The following is a 17,265-nucleotide window of genomic DNA, read 5'->3' as shown; positions in this document are numbered from 1 at the left end:
AGTGCAATAATACCTTAGACGTTTGGTATGTTTATTTTGGAAGCAGCACAGACCATAGTCCATTTCTGTTGTGGTTGTTCTGTCTGTCTTGCTGCACTGCTCCATCAGTATGTCTGCAGGCTCTGGGTAATGCCACAGCTTGATTAGAAACCGCGAGGAAATCGTCATTTTACCATGGCAACTATGTTGTTGTTGCCTAATGAAATTGTATTACTACAAAGCCTTCTTCAGCATCACCCAGGAGCTCAAAGCTTTTTGTTAACAGAAGCCTAGTAATGACATATCAGCTTTTGTTTTAAAATGGGAGGCAATTTACACAATAATATACAATTAGTTCCCAATTGGTGACCATAGACCTCAGTCACATAACTTTATTGCTATAATTCGTTTGTGGTTTGAGGGTTGTGGCCAATGTTGGCTACAAGTGGGCCTATACACTACCTCATTTTTTATTTTTTTTTTTGTCCTTTCGGCTTATCCCGTGAGTTCAGGGTGGCCACAGCGGATCATTGACACCGGATGCCCTTCCTGACGCAACCCTCCCCAACTTCTACCGGGCCTGGACCAGCACTGCACAGCTGGGGAGGGGAATGGGCTGTTAGGGGTTCAGTATCTTGCCCAGGGACACTTTGACATATAGCCGGGGCCGGGGATCAAACCACTCACCTCGCCTTTACCAACTGAGCTACAGCCGCCCACACTACACTACCTCATATCTGCAAATTATGGCAAAGCCCTGCTTGTGTTTGTTGTTTTGTGTGTTTTACTTAATTCATTGTTCTGAAGGGGTTGTGTTTTTGAGAACATGAGCACGAACATGAACATGTGAGCTTGTGTGCAGCTTTTCCCAGGAGATAAAGTTCAACCTGTGTCATGGAAAAGATGAATGAAGTTCACAGTCCAGTAAGGTGTAGCAAACTGCACTTACTGTATTACCGCTCACACACAGGCAGCTTGTACTGTACAGTCCAAACAAGCAGAAACACAGAAGTGCGGGCAATGAGACACACACACAAAGATGCGTTCAATAGCAATTTGCTAAATGTAGTCTCACCACATTACAGCCGGCTAATTTTCATTAACTAAGCTAAATGTGTTGAACAAACACCACTTTCCTTTTTTTAGTGAGTTGGAACAGACCACCTCCTGTACCCAAGCAACTACCTCCCGTGGTTTGCTCTGCATGTTGCCATGCCAAAAGGGACCAGAACACTTCTGGATGCATAATGTCTATCTTTTGCTCAGTTTCACACAGGCACACAACTATCCAAGTTCATTCTTGACAGTTTCCCTGTCTATTATGAGTGGGTATATCTTGCACCAAAATATTATAACGCAGATAAAGGATGAGGTTGTTTCACATTATTCATGTTGATACATGATAATAAAAGCTATAATTTACCCTTGAGAAGAGTAAGAAGACCATGAATTCAGAAAACAGTGTCTTCAGTTCCCAGTCTGGATTTTTATGTCCTACTCAACGCACTACTCAGTAGCGTATAATTGAGGCTTGTGAACGAGCTAAAAACAAACAAAATGTTTGGTTATTCTTTTATTTTTGTAATACATCAGCATTTCCAAAGGCTGCTGTTAAAATGAATACTGCTGCTGCCATCTTGCGTTCAGACTTGAGCTGATATCTGACGCGTCATTCTAACGTCTCGCCTCAGTGGTTTCATGGGAGTTGTAGTCATAATGGCTTCAGGACTTCCTGCCTTGACGAGGAAGAGCAAGAAATTCTGGGTAATAACTAAAAAGTGGTTCTCTTGCCAAATCACAACGCCTCGAAGACACAGAAGTGAATACAGACACAACGTAAGTTCCCGTTTTTATGATTTAACTCGGTGACCCGTGAAATATTAAAAGAGGTTTAGCTCATTTTGATCGGGAAATCGCGAAGTTTTGTCAATGGGATAGTCGCTGCCGTTGTAACGTAAGCGCCGCTTGTCATGTAGGAAATAATGTCACATCTAAATGTTACGTTCTTAATTATTTCACTCAGATTTGTATTATGAAAACCTCCATTACTGTCCACATACATTTGTTAGGCAAGATTGATGTGCGGTGATGTTGGTGTCAAGCTTTCTAATGAGGCAGTAAAACTGTCGAAACTTAGCAAGGACTGATTTACCCGGTTGTTCCCAACCTGATACCAAAACACAGTTCACACACTATGGAGCCTGTTAGTTAGTTAGTCGGCCTACAGGGTTCAACTAAAAAAAATCCCTCAAACATCTAAACTCTAAATTTATCAGTTCTGTAAGTGGAAGGGTTTATTCATATAAAATCCATCAACCAAACTTCATTCATTCACACTTTGGTATGTCAGATATGCAATTTTATCAATTGTTAAAGGTTTGCTTTGTTAAATTCATGTTAATTTTACAGTTTTTTTTGTAATATAAGATTACATCCCTTTTATCCCAACTTGTATCTATATTAACCACAACAAGCTTCAAAAGGATTTGAAGCTTAGTAAATAACTTTTAAATATTAAAAATCTTCTTTAAAGTGAAATCCTTTACTACTGCTATACTCACGGATGCATTCTTGCACTGAATAGTGTTTTTCTGTGCTTCAATTTGAGTGATAACTTGACTGTTTACACTGAGTAGGATTTTTTCCTGTCCTTGAAAATGAAGCATTAAGATGTCATGAATTCTTTGACTGAATCGTAGCCTGTTTACCCATGTGAGTCACCACTTTTAACTATGTGGTCACAACATGTCTTCATGTTGTCACTGAGATAATGAAACCCTCTGTTACCTCAGTACTGTTGTTTCTACAAACTGTAATGGTTTTGAGTAAGACCTGTCCTTTACAAAGTTATCAGAATCCAAATCTGAATTATTGGTCAAGTATGCTAACACATACAAGGAATTTGCTTCGATCATTGGTTGCTTTCAAGGACATGTTAAAGGAGTAGCAATACAGATAATATGAAAATGGTAAATAAAATACAACTCAAAAAATACTACGGACAAAGTAAGCATGGCCTAAAGTTGGCAGGCCCAGGTGCAGTGTGTGTGTGTGGCAGTTCCAGCACATCTACTTGTTTATTTAAAGTACAGTGTATGTGTTTTTGTGTGGGGATGTAGTGGTTAAGTGTTAGTGTGTCCAGTGTATACAATAGCAGGGATAGCAACAATATACCAGTTAGTATGAGGTCAGCTGTTAATTAGTGTGACGACCTGAGGAGACAAACCGTTTTGGTGTCTGGATGTTTTGACAGACAGAGCTCTGTAGCACCTGCCAGAGGGGAGAAGCTGGAAGAGGTTGTGTCCAATGTGAGATGGGTCAGTGGTGATTTTCTTTGCCTCCTTCCTGGCTCTGGATGTGTGCATGTCCTCAAGAGTGGGCAGGGGAGCAACAATGATTCTTTCTGCAGTTCTTACGGTTCGCTGCAGTTTGTTCTTGTTCTTTTTTGGTGGCTGCTCCAACCAGGACTGTGATGGAAGAGCACAGGACAGACGCATTGCCGGCAGTGAAGAACTGGATCAGCAGCTCCTGTGGCAGCTCGAACTTCCTCAGCTGTCGTAGGAAATACATCCAATCCTGAAATCCACTGGCATCTCTACAGTCTTGAGCACGTTCAGTTCCAGGTTGTTTTGACTGCACCACAGCACCAGCCGATCAACCACGTCGATATGCAGTCTCATCATCATCTCGGATGAGGCTGATAACAGTTGTGTCGCCTCCAAACTTTAGGAGCTTGACATTCAAGTCGCTTAAGGTGCAGTTTGTGTAGAGAGAGTAGAGTAGAGGGGAGATGAATACAGTCTGGGTCTGGAAGGGGAGGTGGGGGAGAGAGTGCACATTGTGTGTCTTGAGGTGGAAGTACGGGGGTGGATACAGGTGAGGTGGTAGTGATCTCTGAGCTAATGCAGGTGGGGGATGTTGGGCTGTGTCTTTCAAACCTGCATTAAAATGTTTTCAGACTGTTTGCCAGTTTTTTGTTCTCCTCAGCAGATGGGGAAGGCTTCCTGTAATTAATGCCATTGGAAACTCCTTGGTCAACAAGAACATTTGATTTATTTATACACAACACTTACACTTGAATATTTCTTCTCCTTCTAATTTCTTCTTTTTGTTTATTTTCTTCCTTAGATGTCCCTGATGGAGCATGGGGGTGTCCGGCCAATCACAGCAGTAGCATGGACTTCCAATAGCAGCACCTGTCCAAAAGACTTCACCATGGTAGGAACACACATGTAGATTAACTAGTCATACAATAGAACATTAGTGCCAATGGTTGAATGACATAAAATTAAACCAAATAAATGGGAACAGGGCATTTCCATGATTTACTCGACAATGGCCACAGACAATTTGTGTGATTCACTTAATTTATTCTTTAATAAGTGACAAACTATAAGGACAAATCCCTGCTCTCCACTGTGGTATACTCTGGAGCCAAAAGAGTAAAGTCCTCAAAGTTACTTTGAGGGCAATATGATGTCTGTCTTTGGCCTCAGCAGGTATGAGATCAATTTCTAGTTACAGACTGTGGTCAGTACTAACTGCTTTTCAGAAGCATTCACATAATCAGGAACTACACAGAGCAATGACGGTCTTGTTCTAATGATACTGACAATACATGGGAGTGGTGCCTGAAGGCGAATAGTTGTATCAAGTATCATTTGTTTAGACCTATTTTTAGTTTATTTTTATCAGACGTGTGTGAGGTCAGATGTTGTGTATCTCTGCAGATCAGCATCACAGAAGATGGAGCAGCAGCAAATTTTACTCGCAGCTTTGGGATGAAGTCTGGATATTACCTCTGTTACAGCAAGGTAATTGAGATCCAAGTAAAATGTGGTGTTCATTTAATAAATTAGTATTATTAGTGTTTAACACTCAAAACAATAATAAATATTATATAATCCTATTTCATAAAGTTATGTAAATTATTTAAATCAACCCATCATTATGGAAAAACATTGCATCAAACGTGGCCCCTTACTTTGAATTTATTTTATTACCAAAGAAGACCATGTATATTTAGATAGAGTATTATATATATAGAGTCCTATATTTCTGCAGTCTTATGTCCGCCCTGACTGTATCTTTCTCTCTTTAGGATTTGACAGGTGGAATGGTAGTGTCAGACATTCAGCTTATTTCAGACAAGGACTCCATTCCTCATGGTTACTCCTATATGGCAGAGCACCTTGAACAGAGTGAGCACATACACACACAAAAATGCATGAATATGTGCCTTATTTTCGCAGTGCTGATTTACTTTCCATTGTGACGCACAATTTCCACTGTGTATGTCTGTCCAGAGGCCTCTGTTTCGAAGAAGAAACGTGTGTGTATACGTGTTGTCCCTGTGGGCAGTGTGGACACAGCTGTGTTGGACATTAAGCTGACAGCCAAGAGCAAAATGATGCTGCAACACTACACATATGTAGGGTTGGTACCAATCACATATAGTAGGACGAATCAGAGGTTGTAAAAATGCAAATGTTTTCTACTTTACATTTAAATTCTTTGCAGAAGTTAATAGTACATAGTACCAGTTATACAATTTAAAGTACAAATGCACAAGTACTGGACTAAGAAACTGAACTGAATAACAAAAGTATGTATTATAACTGTTTTTTAAAGTTTCTGGAAAAATCAAAAATGTTCAGCACTTGTTAAATTTTATTCATGCAGATTCAAGTAGAGAATTACTTCAAAACCTTAGTTTTGAGAATAGGATTAAAAAAAACATAATTATTTTTAATTGCTATTCAGCAACTTATTTTTTGTTAGTAACATTAAAAAACAACAATTATGGGCTACAGGCCAGTGAAAGTAAATGTTTTAAAATTGAGTAATAAAAAGTAAGATAAAATGGGAAGTTTTAAGTACTTTAAAAGCACTAACATGCAGTATTTGACTAAATGTACGTAGTTCTTTGCTATCATTGCAGAAATTTGACTTGCACTTGTATTATTTAGGGATTACTTAGAGCCCATAGCTGACAGTAAGTGGACAGTCGCCTTTATTTAGAGATGAGGTATTCAAAGACCACTTGCTTTCAACTGTGCAGTCAGTTTTTCATTGTAAAAAACATAAATTATTAATACAGTTAATAACTTAATGTATTTTTCCACAGAGACATTCACGGTTATGTGTTGTGGTGCAAAAAGGGACATTTTTCTAGCCCCACGCCTCAAGCCAAACCTCGCAGCATCAGCCTGGATGTCCGGAGCATCTCACTAGATCAGGCACCTGCTGGTCTGCCTCTCAGACCCAGGTACTGGGTTTATTCATTGTCCTATGTAAAGGTGTCACACTGTCCATTATAATGATCCACAAAATTACTACTTTATTACTTTTTTTCTTTTTTTAAATGACCCATGACTGAGTTTGGGTACCAAACTTTAATACTGCTATGGCACCGACCAAGACAGTTGAGTATTGAAAAATGCCTTATTTAATACTAAATTTCTATACCTAATGAACAAATCTCATCAGCATCAATGAGCCAATAAGCATCCAGCATCCAACATATTTATATTGTTTATATTATGTTACTTTTTACAATAATATTCTTGTTAGAGTGGATGTAGTTCAGGTGTTATTTAGGTGTTACAACTTAAATAGGTTTATTTTCTATGGTGTAAAAACTTTTGAGTGTAAAAATTATCAGGTAATTATCTTTTTATTAACTGGATTTTAAAAAATTGGTATTGATAAAAGTAACCGGAACCGTTATTAAATTCAAAGTATCTGAACCATTTAAAAAAAAAAAAAAACCTGCCATTACGCCATTATCCCGCCCTACCCATGAAAGATTGTAAACTTTTATCTTACATAATTAACCGATAAGTTAGACAAAAACCTGATGTATATCTCCAAGTTCAATTTTTATATTAAGATTTTTTTATTCTATCATTAAGAATTTTCTGTTTGTTTCCAAAGCAACCCTCCTCCTCCTCCAGCGCCACAAGGTAAACTGAGTCAGAGACGCCACAGCCTTCATTCTAAGGACAACTCAGACAAACTCGCTGACAGCAGTATACATGGAATTACAGGTGCTCCCATTCTCTTCTCGTACACAACACTGTCATTGATGTGTCACAAGTTCTCACCTTCCCTTACTCTCTGCAGCTCTAGATGGAGTTCCCTTCGGTCTGCACCCAAAGTTTGATATGGAGAAAAACAACACAGTACGTTTGACATTTTCAATGCTAAAGCTAATGACGATTTCCTAAGTGTATTGCTCGTTCTGTTACACCTCAGGTATTAGAACGTAATCATGCATTCACATTTGATTCTACATGTCAAATCTCTCTCATAGACTCATCAGCTGAGCTCACAGTTAAATAAAATCTGTATAAAATCCCTCCAAGACATTGAAAATGAGGTTAGTACCAATCTGACTCTTAACGTCTCCCATGTCACTGTCACTTAAGACTTTTATGCATATTTTTGTTATTTTCTATTGAAGCATATACTTACTGTTTGTTTTTGTTGTTGTTTTTCCCAGTATAACTACACTTTTACTGTGGAGGAATCTGCAGCCAAGAGAAACCAGCCTTGACTGTCAGCTGGAGGCCTGTCACAAGCTCTGTGATCTTGACACATTTTGACAAAGCAGATTATCAGATTTCCAATCTCTCTCATTTGGGTGTCTTCTTAAGTCATGGTACACATGAAGGATGATCATATCTACATTTAAGTGTATAATATGATGCTATAAAGAGCATCACATGTAACAGGGTTAGTTAAAATCCATCTTGTTATATCTACAGGCAATACAGGAGACTGATGATCGTAATGTACTTCAAAGCAGTCTAGGGGCTCTATTTGGACATCATGTTACTCTTTCCCCTTGAATTACTTTGAATATGTCAATTGTGTTAAGTCTGTTTTCTGAAGCTTTAGTTATTACAAAGTTTCAGTTGTTTTAAGGAAAGGTCTGTATATGTGAACTCATACCTGTAATTAGATTATACTAACAGGTCCTTTACGGTTCACTGTTTGTAGGAATGAAGGCTTTAAAGATGTTAGAAGTTTAAAGAGGTCATAAATCTGAAGTGGCTGCTGTTTGGGGATACTAGTCTGCAACATTAGACTTATTGTCTTGGCTTTTATATGCTACATTTTATTTCTCATGCATGTTATCGTCTATACTGAATTGTTGTACTTCTTTAATTGTCTTAGCCACACAGCATTTCATAAGTGGAACTGTAATATTTAATCGGTGATTTCTTTCTGGATAAATGTTGCTGCAATCAATAGTACACTATCAGGGGTCAGCGTGGGCACTGGCAGGTCCTGAGGATTTTGATACTTGGCGACTCACAGCCAGCGTTTAATTTTTCCCATGCTGACCCCTGTACACACCACAACATTAAAACTGCTGGGCCTTTTTAATGTTGTTGCTAACTAGTGCCTTGGTATAATCCATTACTTGTGTGATGAGGAGCCTGGTGTCAGGTTTGTTTTGTTCCAAAAGATAAAAATGTCCTATTGAATCCTATTGGTGAATGGAGAAAGGCTGTATATTTTGCATTAGTTAAACAAAATTGGTGAGGAAAATGAGTCTTTTTATTTTAATTTGTATGTTTCATTTTATGTTTTGTTTTTGGTGTAAGGGCCAAATGTGTATCTGTCTCTGTACAATATGTATTCGTTTTTACTTGTTACTGCATGAAAAAAATTAAAATCTTTGAAACACTAATAAAAACTATCAAAGTTTCTTGGTTTACAATAAAAAGTAGAGTGACACACCAAACTTTAAAGTGTACATTATAACATGAGGAAGGCAATAAATTGTTTCTTTCGGGGGAAAATATATTTCTCATGTTGATGGCCAAATGCAGATTCACAATTTTTCCAGGTAAAAGAAAAGTTTTCCCATTCTTGTGTGATACAGGGTTTCAACTGTTCAATGATACAGGGCGACCTTTATAATATTTTTGGCTCACAATGCTCCAAAAGACCAGAAGGTAACATAGCAGATGTTAAGGACTGCTACCATGAAGAGACCACATGGAAAGTAGCGACTGCCAAGTACCTTCAAAGAGAAAGGCAAGTCTTGAGAAGGAAGCTGAATGGGAAGTCCGGGCTAATTACACCTGCACCTCCCAGTCATCAGCTAGCCCGCTGGCATACCAACCTGGCTAAAAGAGGAGCTAGAGGCCAGTGACATCAAGATAACGAAGCTCCTTCAAGGAAGGAAAAAGAATGCACACGTTTCCGTGATTTTCAAAAGGAGTTTTGACTCGCCATTTAGCAGGATGTTTCTGTCAGCTTTTTCTCAGATGTGTTTTGAGGTTTTGGATATCAAACTACTGGGAGAAAATTTAAGACAATCTAAGTGAAATGGACGTCTATAATTCCTATAATAAATAAATTATCCAGCAAGCCCAGTGTAATTTTATCTGTTCGTGCTTGATAGTTCTGATTTGTGCCTTGCGATTTCTTTTTCTTACTGATATGACAGACATACTGTAGGTTTTTGGTGTTTTCGTTCACTGCCTGCTCACATTTTCTCTGTGAAGATTGCAACTGCTCCACTGGAGTGACTCCGGCTGGTCTGTTTGTTCTGCTTTCCGGTAAACGGGTCTGATTCCAACCAGCTGTTTCCCGCCTCACACAGATCAGCTGCACACACACACACGTAGTAGGCGGAGGTAGCAGATACACACACAGACCCGTAGTAGGCGGAGGCAAGAAACACACACATTGGAGGGAACCCCATCAGCTGTGGAAGGCAACACAGCTTTAACTTTTAGTTTTCTAACTCGGCTCGTCGGATAAACTGATTTTGAAGCCGTATTTTAGAAATGCGCCAGTGAAGAGTGGGCGAGAGCTCTGCGGTAGAAACCAATCTAACCGTGTTAAGGTTAAACAACAGGAGCAAGGGAAGGAGAAAAACAGAAAACAAGAAGTACGGGGGCTGGTCGTAAAAGCATGGAATATTTCATGATGCCGACAGAGAAGATACCGTCCTTACAGCAATTTAAGAAGACGGAGAAGGATGTTATAGGAGGTCTCTGCAGGTGTGTAGCCAGTTATTTGTGCTGATGCCACGCAGCTCGTGCGACTACTCTTCCATGTGTCTGTACTGTGTATGTGCTGCAGTCTGTCTTCACTTAGCATGCTAGCGGTTAGCTTCGCTGCAGTACAGCGGAGCGTGGTTGTATAACCTGAAAATTAGCTGTTTGTTGTACCAGCTGGTGTTGGTAATGAGAAGAAACAAGATGATTTCATACACATGTTTATTGGCCAACTTGCTTGGAATAACATACCTAAGAAATATGTTTGCAGTCGTTAAGCACAGAAATGTTTATCAACGATTGGTAATCGATATATTTACGTCCAGTAGAGCACCAACCACGTGGTAGTTAATGTGTTCTCCGCAGCTTCGCCGCTCTGCACCACATTTCTTGTTTATAATCACCTACTTCTGTTGTATTGTGTCCGCAGTTTTGCTTATATATACATTTTAATCGCGTATGTATTAAACAGTTATATAGGAAATGGTTCAGCTGTAGTGTGTGGTTGAACAATCCTCCGAGCAGTAGCCATGGCTGTCATGTGCTAATTTTAGCTTAGCTTGGCTAACCAGGTTTGGCTAGCTGTTAGCCATCTGCGCACTACTTTCCTTACACGATTGCGTATGTGTTGAATTATTTTACCCTTGCTACCCAAGTTGTTACTCAAACACGTAGTAATAGAGGACGCAAATGTGTATATGTTAAAAGTCCAGGATTGAGCGCAAGCTTGATGCTGACGGTCGAGAGCATTGTTCCCCTGGTGTTTGTGGCCCTGCTGCTGGAGCGGAGTCACATTTCACTGCTGCGGACGTGCACTCCGGCGGCCATATTGGAGGTCCGCAGCTCCTGGCAACGACCGCTGACAACAGCTGATCTCATCTCTAAACTTTAAAGCGCGTTTTAGCTGTTTGGGATTGATGTGGTGTATCTGGTGGAATATATTGCATGATTTGTGCCAGTATAGTAATTGTATAATGGCATTTTGTAATAGGCATAAAGGTGTAAATAAAGCAAAATATGAAAAAGATTATAGACTATTTAAAGCTTCAATACGTTTTCTACAAATGGCATTATTTGAGACGAGACAGTAGGTGCCAGCTTCTCTTTCTTTGGTTGTCGCCTTCACTCTGCAGAACAGGACAGGATTGAGAACACCTGTCCTAAACTGTCACAGTTGGGTTTGGGTCAGTTGTAAACAGCCCGTTTCTACCAAGCTCTCCCTGCCGATTCTGTATAATTTTTACGGAATCAGCTGTTTGTACACAACCTTCATAACCTTACTTCTTCATGTGTCCTACCCTGAGTAAATATGACTGAAGGTTTTGCCACCATAAAATGCAAATTCATGATGAAGGTGTGTGTGGAGGCAGTGAGTTCAGCCAAACTCTGACCACCGGCTATGGACTGTAGATGGATCATGACTAATGCCTCATAAAGTTTGAAGTGTCAGAGATTGCAGTTTTTTTTTTTTTTTTGATGATGGGTAACGAAATAACCAACAGTCTCCGCAATAATTTTAGTTAGCTGGGAATTTTTGCATTTTATTCCTCTTCTTTATTTTATTTTTTTTTGTTTGGGTCACCTTTTCTTGCCGCTGCTTTGCCTGTGAAGCCAGTTGTTTGTTATAATGCATTATAAGTAGTGCATCTTCACCTGTGTTATGTGCAAACAGAAAAAAAACAAGGATAAAATGTGTCAGTGATAAGCTTACTCATCAGACACTGACTTTATAGACAGAATGGTGGTGGTCTCACTGCTTTGACCTTCCTCCCTCAGCCTGGCCAACATCCCCCTCAGTCCAGAGACAGCCCAGGACCAAGAGAGACGAATCCGCCGTGAGATTGCCAACAGCAATGAACGGCGTCGTATGCAGAGCATTAATGCAGGCTTCCAGTCCCTCAAAACACTCCTGCCCCACACAGACGGAGAGAAACTCAGCAAGGTGAAGCAAACATGTAAACATTAAAAAAGATCTTGTGTGATGTTGTAGATCATGACAATGGTAAAACTTTATATGATCAGGCACAAATTAACTGCAAACTATCTGATTCGTTCGTTTTCTGTTACGGTAACTAAAATTTACTTTTGGTTTCATCCCTGCTAGGCGGCCATCTTGCAGCAAACAGCAGACTACATCTTCACCTTGGAGCAGGAAAAAACACAGCTTCTTGCACAGAACAACCAGCTCAAACGCTTCATCCAGGTAATGGCATGTATCATTGTTGTTCACCTCAATTATGTGTAACTCTTGTGGATAAAAGCAGGTTTCCTAAATGACAAGATGGCCACTTTTTGTCTGTTTTATACAGATTTCCTTTAAATTATATTATAGACATTAGTTTACATCTAATTTCAAAACATGGTTTCCTAGCTTTCAGGTTACCATAGAGTAGGGTGAGTAATATGTGACCACCATGCTGACCAGTGTTCTCTGCAGGGATTTCATTGATACATTGATGTGTACTGCAATCTCTGCAAGTATCTGTACAGCAAACTTGAATTTCATATTTAGACCACTTGAAAGTGTTTGCACAGATATTATAGTAATCTGTCTTCTGTAATCAGTCATGTCAAGAAAGTCTGTTGGTTGACCTGGTGTTTCATTCTCTTTTGTAACAAAGCTACTGTTTTTGTAGAAAGCCGGCTTTTATATTTAACCTTTTGTTGACTTAATGTTATTTTAGGAGTTCAGTGGCTCCTCACCGAAGAGGAGGCGAGCAGAGGAGAAGGATGAGGGGATCGGGTCTCCAGACACACTGGAGGAGGAGAAGGTGGAGGAGCTGAGGAGGGAGATGTTAGAGCTGCGACAGCAGCTGGACAAGGAGCGCTCAGCTCGTATGCAGCTGGAGGACCAGGTGAGACAAAAGCAGGAGCTGGGGTTGTAGGTTCTTCTCTGTATGTACTTTGTACTTGGTTATTATGTTTATTGCTGTAGTGATTTGAAGAGGTTTTTTCAGTCTAATTTTTGCTAATAGGGTTTCAGCACTAGTTTGATTTGTGACACTGTCATTGCATCTGTGCCAACTATAACTGAATACCACACAGATAAACATAATGAACTTTTCCTTATACTGTACCTATAATTTCTTAATATTGATTTAGTTTTAGAAGGATAATAGAAGCAGATTACAGGTCAAAGTTCAGTTCAGATTCAATGATGACTTGACATTCACAAAGAGTGTATAAGAGAACGTGCCTGGCGATGTTGTGTTGAAGTTACAGTAGATCTTTGATATCAGTTGTGAAATTGCAGGTAAAATTTAAACATCTCCACATAATATCAGCTACTTTTAGCAAGGTGGGAGCTGGTGATGTGACAGTCGGTGCACCAGCCAGTTTCTGATAATCTTACATCCTGAACATACCTGAACTGCAGGTTAAGACAAAGGAGGCAGAGCAGTTGGTGAAAACAAACAAACATAAACGGGTAGTTCAAAGGGAAAGTAAACATTGGGGAAGAGGCTGGGAAGAGGGACAGAGATATACCGTCTAAAGCTTCTGGTAATTCATGCAGTATTTTCTAAATAAAACTGCATGGTAGGCAATTATTTTTCTCATAATAAAAAAGGTAAACAAAGACTGTTTGGTCTGAAAATCAATTCTTTGATACCACTGTTGACACCATCTTTCGAATGTGAGCTCAATACTGAGCCACAGAAATTCTACAAATGTTTTTTTCAGACTGGATTGTAATGACGAGTAAACTTATCTACATGTGTTAAATTATTGATCCTATTCACGGTTCATGTTATTCAACAGCTTCTCACCCATATTCAGTTTACTTTCTAGAATGTCTATTGCGCACGAACATTGATTCACTTCTCTATTAACCAGTTCGTGTAATTATATTGATATTAGTTTTAGCACTTTGATAAGTGTGAGTTGCAACTAAATTGGTTCTTAAGAGGTGCTTTATGTAACAACCACACATCTCTTATGTGCAGGTGCGCTCTCTGGACACCCAGCTGCACCCAGAGCGTCTGAAAGTGATCACCCAGCAAGTGGACGAGGAGCAGGCACTGATTCAGAGTCAGACGCTGTTAATGCTGCAGCAGATCCATGCTGCAGACAGACAAACACGAAGTCCACAGGTTAGACCCCCACACACAGATGGTGTCCATCAGTGCTGCAAAGTGTATACACAGTCATCTTGAATATCGTCTTGCTAACACATTTTTATTTTATTCACATCTTGTCTGCCCACCAGGTGCTGACTCCCCCAACTCCCCCTGTCCCAACCCACCACCCTACCGTCATCGTCCCAGCTCCAACACTAACCCAGCACCCCCACCATCACGTCACAGTGGTGACCATGAGCCCGTCAGTCCACACCAGCACTGTGTCGACATCCAGACAGAACCTGGACACCATTGTACAGGTATGTGTTAGTTGTGTTAGTCTGTTTTACAAGACCCCATAATCTTAAGTAATCACTTACTGAAATGATTCGTTTTTCAATAAGAATTCTCTCTGAGTCATTGCTGCAGTGTTCACTTTCCACCCTCGCCCCTCAGGCCATCCAACACATCGAGCGCACTCAGGAGAGGAGAGCCAGCGCTGAGGAGGAGCAGAGACGAGCTGTCATTGTTAGCCTCTCCCACGCCGCCATGGACACCGCCTGCTCAGACACAGACACCGACACAGAAGGAGAGGACTGCTCAATGAACTGATTTACCCCATGAGCTTGCATACAAACAAACACTTACAAAACCTACTCACTGTAAGAGTCCCTCCAGGAGCTTGACTACTTCTAAAATACATCTTTCTTTGGCATTATCCAAACTCCTAAATCCAGTGGTTAAGCTCGGTGTCAGTCGTGTACTGTAAAATTCAGAAGATTGAAATCCTAGGATGGTCAGCGTGCGGGGGAGGCCGTGTCAAAGTCTCCTTGTGTAAAAAGCTATCTGCATCAGTCCGTCCTTTGTGTGTTCATGTGTGCTACATACAGTCGCAGTATCACAATTATTCATCATTGGCACGCTGACAGTATTATTTGTGCTACAAATTTTTGGATTCAGTGTGATGGAAAGTTGAATGTAACAACACATTACGCAAGCAGCTGTTGATTCTGGAAAGAGCTTCAGTAATTTCTTCCCCAGTCTTAATCATGTTGTTTTTCTCTATTTCTAATGTCAGTGGCCGTGAAACCCAAACTAAACTACAACTGAAGGCATTTCAGCATTTACAAGTTTGGGGAAAAAATCAAACTTAATTGGAACATTAATTTGAGGATACAAGTGAAATGGAATTCAGTCTGATTTACTTGAAGAAATATTGTTTTTTTTTTGTTTAGTTTTTATATATATATATATATATATATATATATATATATATATATATATATATATATATATATATATATATATATATATATATATATATATATATCTGAATAAGCCCTTAAAAATAAGCTGTTGAACAATTTATACTGATCGTCTTTTGTTTTAAATGTTTTTTTATTCTTTTTTTTTTTTTTTTTTTTTACTTTGTGTTAGGGTTACTGAATGTTGAAGGCGAACATTTTATTATATTGAGATTAACAATTTAAAATTGGAAGTTTGTCAGATTTTCACAGAAAACCGGAGGCCTTGAGATAAATTTTGTAACAATCTGATATCAGTTTTGAGGCGACCGAAACTGTATCTTTCATTCATCCACTGTTAGTTGTTGCATCCCCAGAGGTCATGACACACCACACAGACATAAAGAACTAGTGCACACAAAGACCAGTTCCTGTATCTGTTGACTTCCTTCGCCTTTGTCTTGGCAGACGAGTTGCATCTTAACACATCAAACTTGATGCAACATTTCTCATAGATGAAGAGCAAGCAGAAGACTTGGGACCGCTTATGTACAAACCGTAAACATTGCAGGACGAAGCTCTCACTCACCACAAATGGCTAACAGGTTACAGTGAAAGTCAATTGTACTGGCGTGAATATCATGGTCTCTTCTTCTGCACTAATTCGGGTGACTCGGCACAGAACCGGCACAATCAAGCTGAGTCATGGCACATAAAAATATAGCAGATTTAAAAATCACATGCCAAAATTGGCATAAAGGCTTCCGGTTTTCCTCCAAAGACTTCAGTCTCTCTTCTGGTCTTGTTTTGTTTATTTCAAAATCTATGCACTAGAATTTTTGGTATTTATGCAATTAAATTTTCAGCATTTGTTGGTGTCGTTTATACGTGATGTGAAGTTATCTATGCACCATTGATAGGTGTGTGTACATTACACCTACAGTGTATGTATGAAACTTGACATGCTGGTATCAAAGAATGTAGTCTTTATTTGCAAGGTGCTCTTTGTCAACCTGGTGCTCTGCTGATGAGCAGTGAGCTGAGGCCAAAACCCTTCATGTAACTTCACACTTGATTACATTGATATTTGTCATTGCAGAATTGTTCAGAGGGTGGGGGCAGACTAACTCTTTGTTTTGTCTTATGATTTTGCTCACGTGAAAACAGTACACAGTAGGGAGGCAAACTTCAACCCCAAAAGCATCATCTTGAAAACGAACATGATTTAAGAGAGTTAGCAGCTTTAGTTTGAAAGCTAGGCATGTAGCAATTTGTGTTTTCAGTGCAAAATCTGCGTGAGAGTGAGAGTTGGTCACTTCTGTTTGTCAATTCAAATAGAAAGCGCTAATCTGAACATACTGCCTCCCAAAATTCCCATCTTTAAAAAAAAAAAAAAAACGCACCGAATCTGTCCACCTCATGTTATGTTGCTTATATTTCTCTGGAATTTGACTGGAAATCACTGCTTCAAGCCCCCCTCTCTTGTCATATTCTATTTGATATGCTGACTTGACGCTGTAAACATTCCTTTCTATTTGGATTGTATGTCTTTTGATCTCTTACATGTTCTGTTGCCAATTTCATATGTTACTAATTTCTTGTGCAAAGTGGGTTTTTGTTTTGACTTTTTTAATTTTTTTTAATCTTAGAGGGTTTAATTTTTTTCATGAACACATGACTGATGAGTTTGGTGTTAAACTGTCTTTGTAAGATGTGTGGACACTTCTCTCACAGTCAGTTTTATATCTGATTAGTATTTTCAAGCCAAATGTGTATTCTTTTTTTAATTTTTAATTTTCTTTTGTAATGGGTTTGCTGATCTGCTGACAAATGTTAAGCTCCAGCCTGATTTTAGGTTGAGGTTTGTTATTGGTCAGGGAAACACTTTGTCCCCGAATGTTTCTGTACATTGTGTTGCAGCACTGCTGTCTTTTGGTGGAATCGGAGATATTTTATATAAAG

At 39.4% G+C, this 17,265-nt stretch overlaps 2 protein-coding genes across 4 annotated transcripts; both read left to right on the top strand.

The window, feature by feature from the left end:
- Positions 1–1,660: 1,660 nt before the first annotated feature.
- mvb12a (multivesicular body subunit 12A) lies at positions 1,661–8,686 on the top strand. Of its 3 annotated transcripts, none has more exons than XM_067499073.1 (10): positions 1,662–1,815; positions 4,108–4,197; positions 4,710–4,793; positions 5,081–5,180; positions 5,286–5,415; positions 6,107–6,247; positions 6,916–7,028; positions 7,105–7,163; positions 7,295–7,360; positions 7,484–8,686. In XM_067499073.1, exons 1-10 carry the CDS (start codon positions 1,678–1,680, stop codon positions 7,535–7,537), a joined length of 975 nt encoding a protein of 324 aa, XP_067355174.1. In that variant the 5' UTR covers positions 1,662–1,677; the 3' UTR covers positions 7,538–8,686. The 3 variants fall into 3 exon arrangements, with proteins under 3 accessions (XP_067355176.1, XP_067355174.1, XP_067355175.1); XM_067499074.1 differs by lacking the exon at positions 1,662–1,815 and adding an exon at positions 3,621–3,733; XM_067499075.1 differs by lacking the exon at positions 6,107–6,247 and having other exon boundaries at positions 1,661–1,815.
- Positions 8,687–9,638: 952 nt separating this feature from the next.
- On the top strand, positions 9,639–15,324 carry LOC137124206 (transcription factor AP-4-like). Its single transcript, XM_067498958.1, has 7 exons — positions 9,639–10,004; positions 11,778–11,943; positions 12,106–12,204; positions 12,686–12,856; positions 13,946–14,092; positions 14,209–14,379; positions 14,516–15,324. Exons 1-7 carry the CDS (start codon positions 9,916–9,918, stop codon positions 14,669–14,671), a joined length of 999 nt encoding a protein of 332 aa, XP_067355059.1. The 5' UTR covers positions 9,639–9,915; the 3' UTR covers positions 14,672–15,324.
- Positions 15,325–17,265: the final 1,941 nt, after the last annotated feature.

The sequence above is a fragment of the Channa argus genome, chromosome 3 (genome assembly GCF_033026475.1).
Source record: "Channa argus isolate prfri chromosome 3, Channa argus male v1.0, whole genome shotgun sequence".
NCBI classification, from domain to species: Eukaryota; Metazoa; Chordata; class Actinopteri; order Anabantiformes; family Channidae; genus Channa; species Channa argus.
Note: the sequence above shows the minus strand (reverse complement) of the source record. Positions and strands in the feature narration are given on the sequence as shown.

Bases quoted from the DNA above. Each gene is read 5' to 3' on its own strand.
- mvb12a (XM_067499073.1), top strand. From the start codon at position 1,678: ATGGGAGTTGTAGTCATAATGGCTTCAGGACTTCCTGCCTTGACGAGG. The intron at 4,198-4,709 runs GTAGGAACACAC...GTATCTCTGCAG, and splicing joins GTCCAAAAGACTTCACCATG to ATCAGCATCACAGAAGATGG. The intron at 7,029-7,104 runs GTGCTCCCATTC...TACTCTCTGCAG, and splicing joins CAGTATACATGGAATTACAG to CTCTAGATGGAGTTCCCTTC.
- LOC137124206 (XM_067498958.1), top strand. From the start codon at position 9,916: ATGGAATATTTCATGATGCCGACAGAGAAGATACCGTCCTTACAGCAA. The intron at 14,093-14,208 runs GTTAGACCCCCA...TCTGCCCACCAG, and splicing joins GACAAACACGAAGTCCACAG to GTGCTGACTCCCCCAACTCC. The intron at 14,380-14,515 runs GTATGTGTTAGT...CTCGCCCCTCAG, and splicing joins ACCTGGACACCATTGTACAG to GCCATCCAACACATCGAGCG.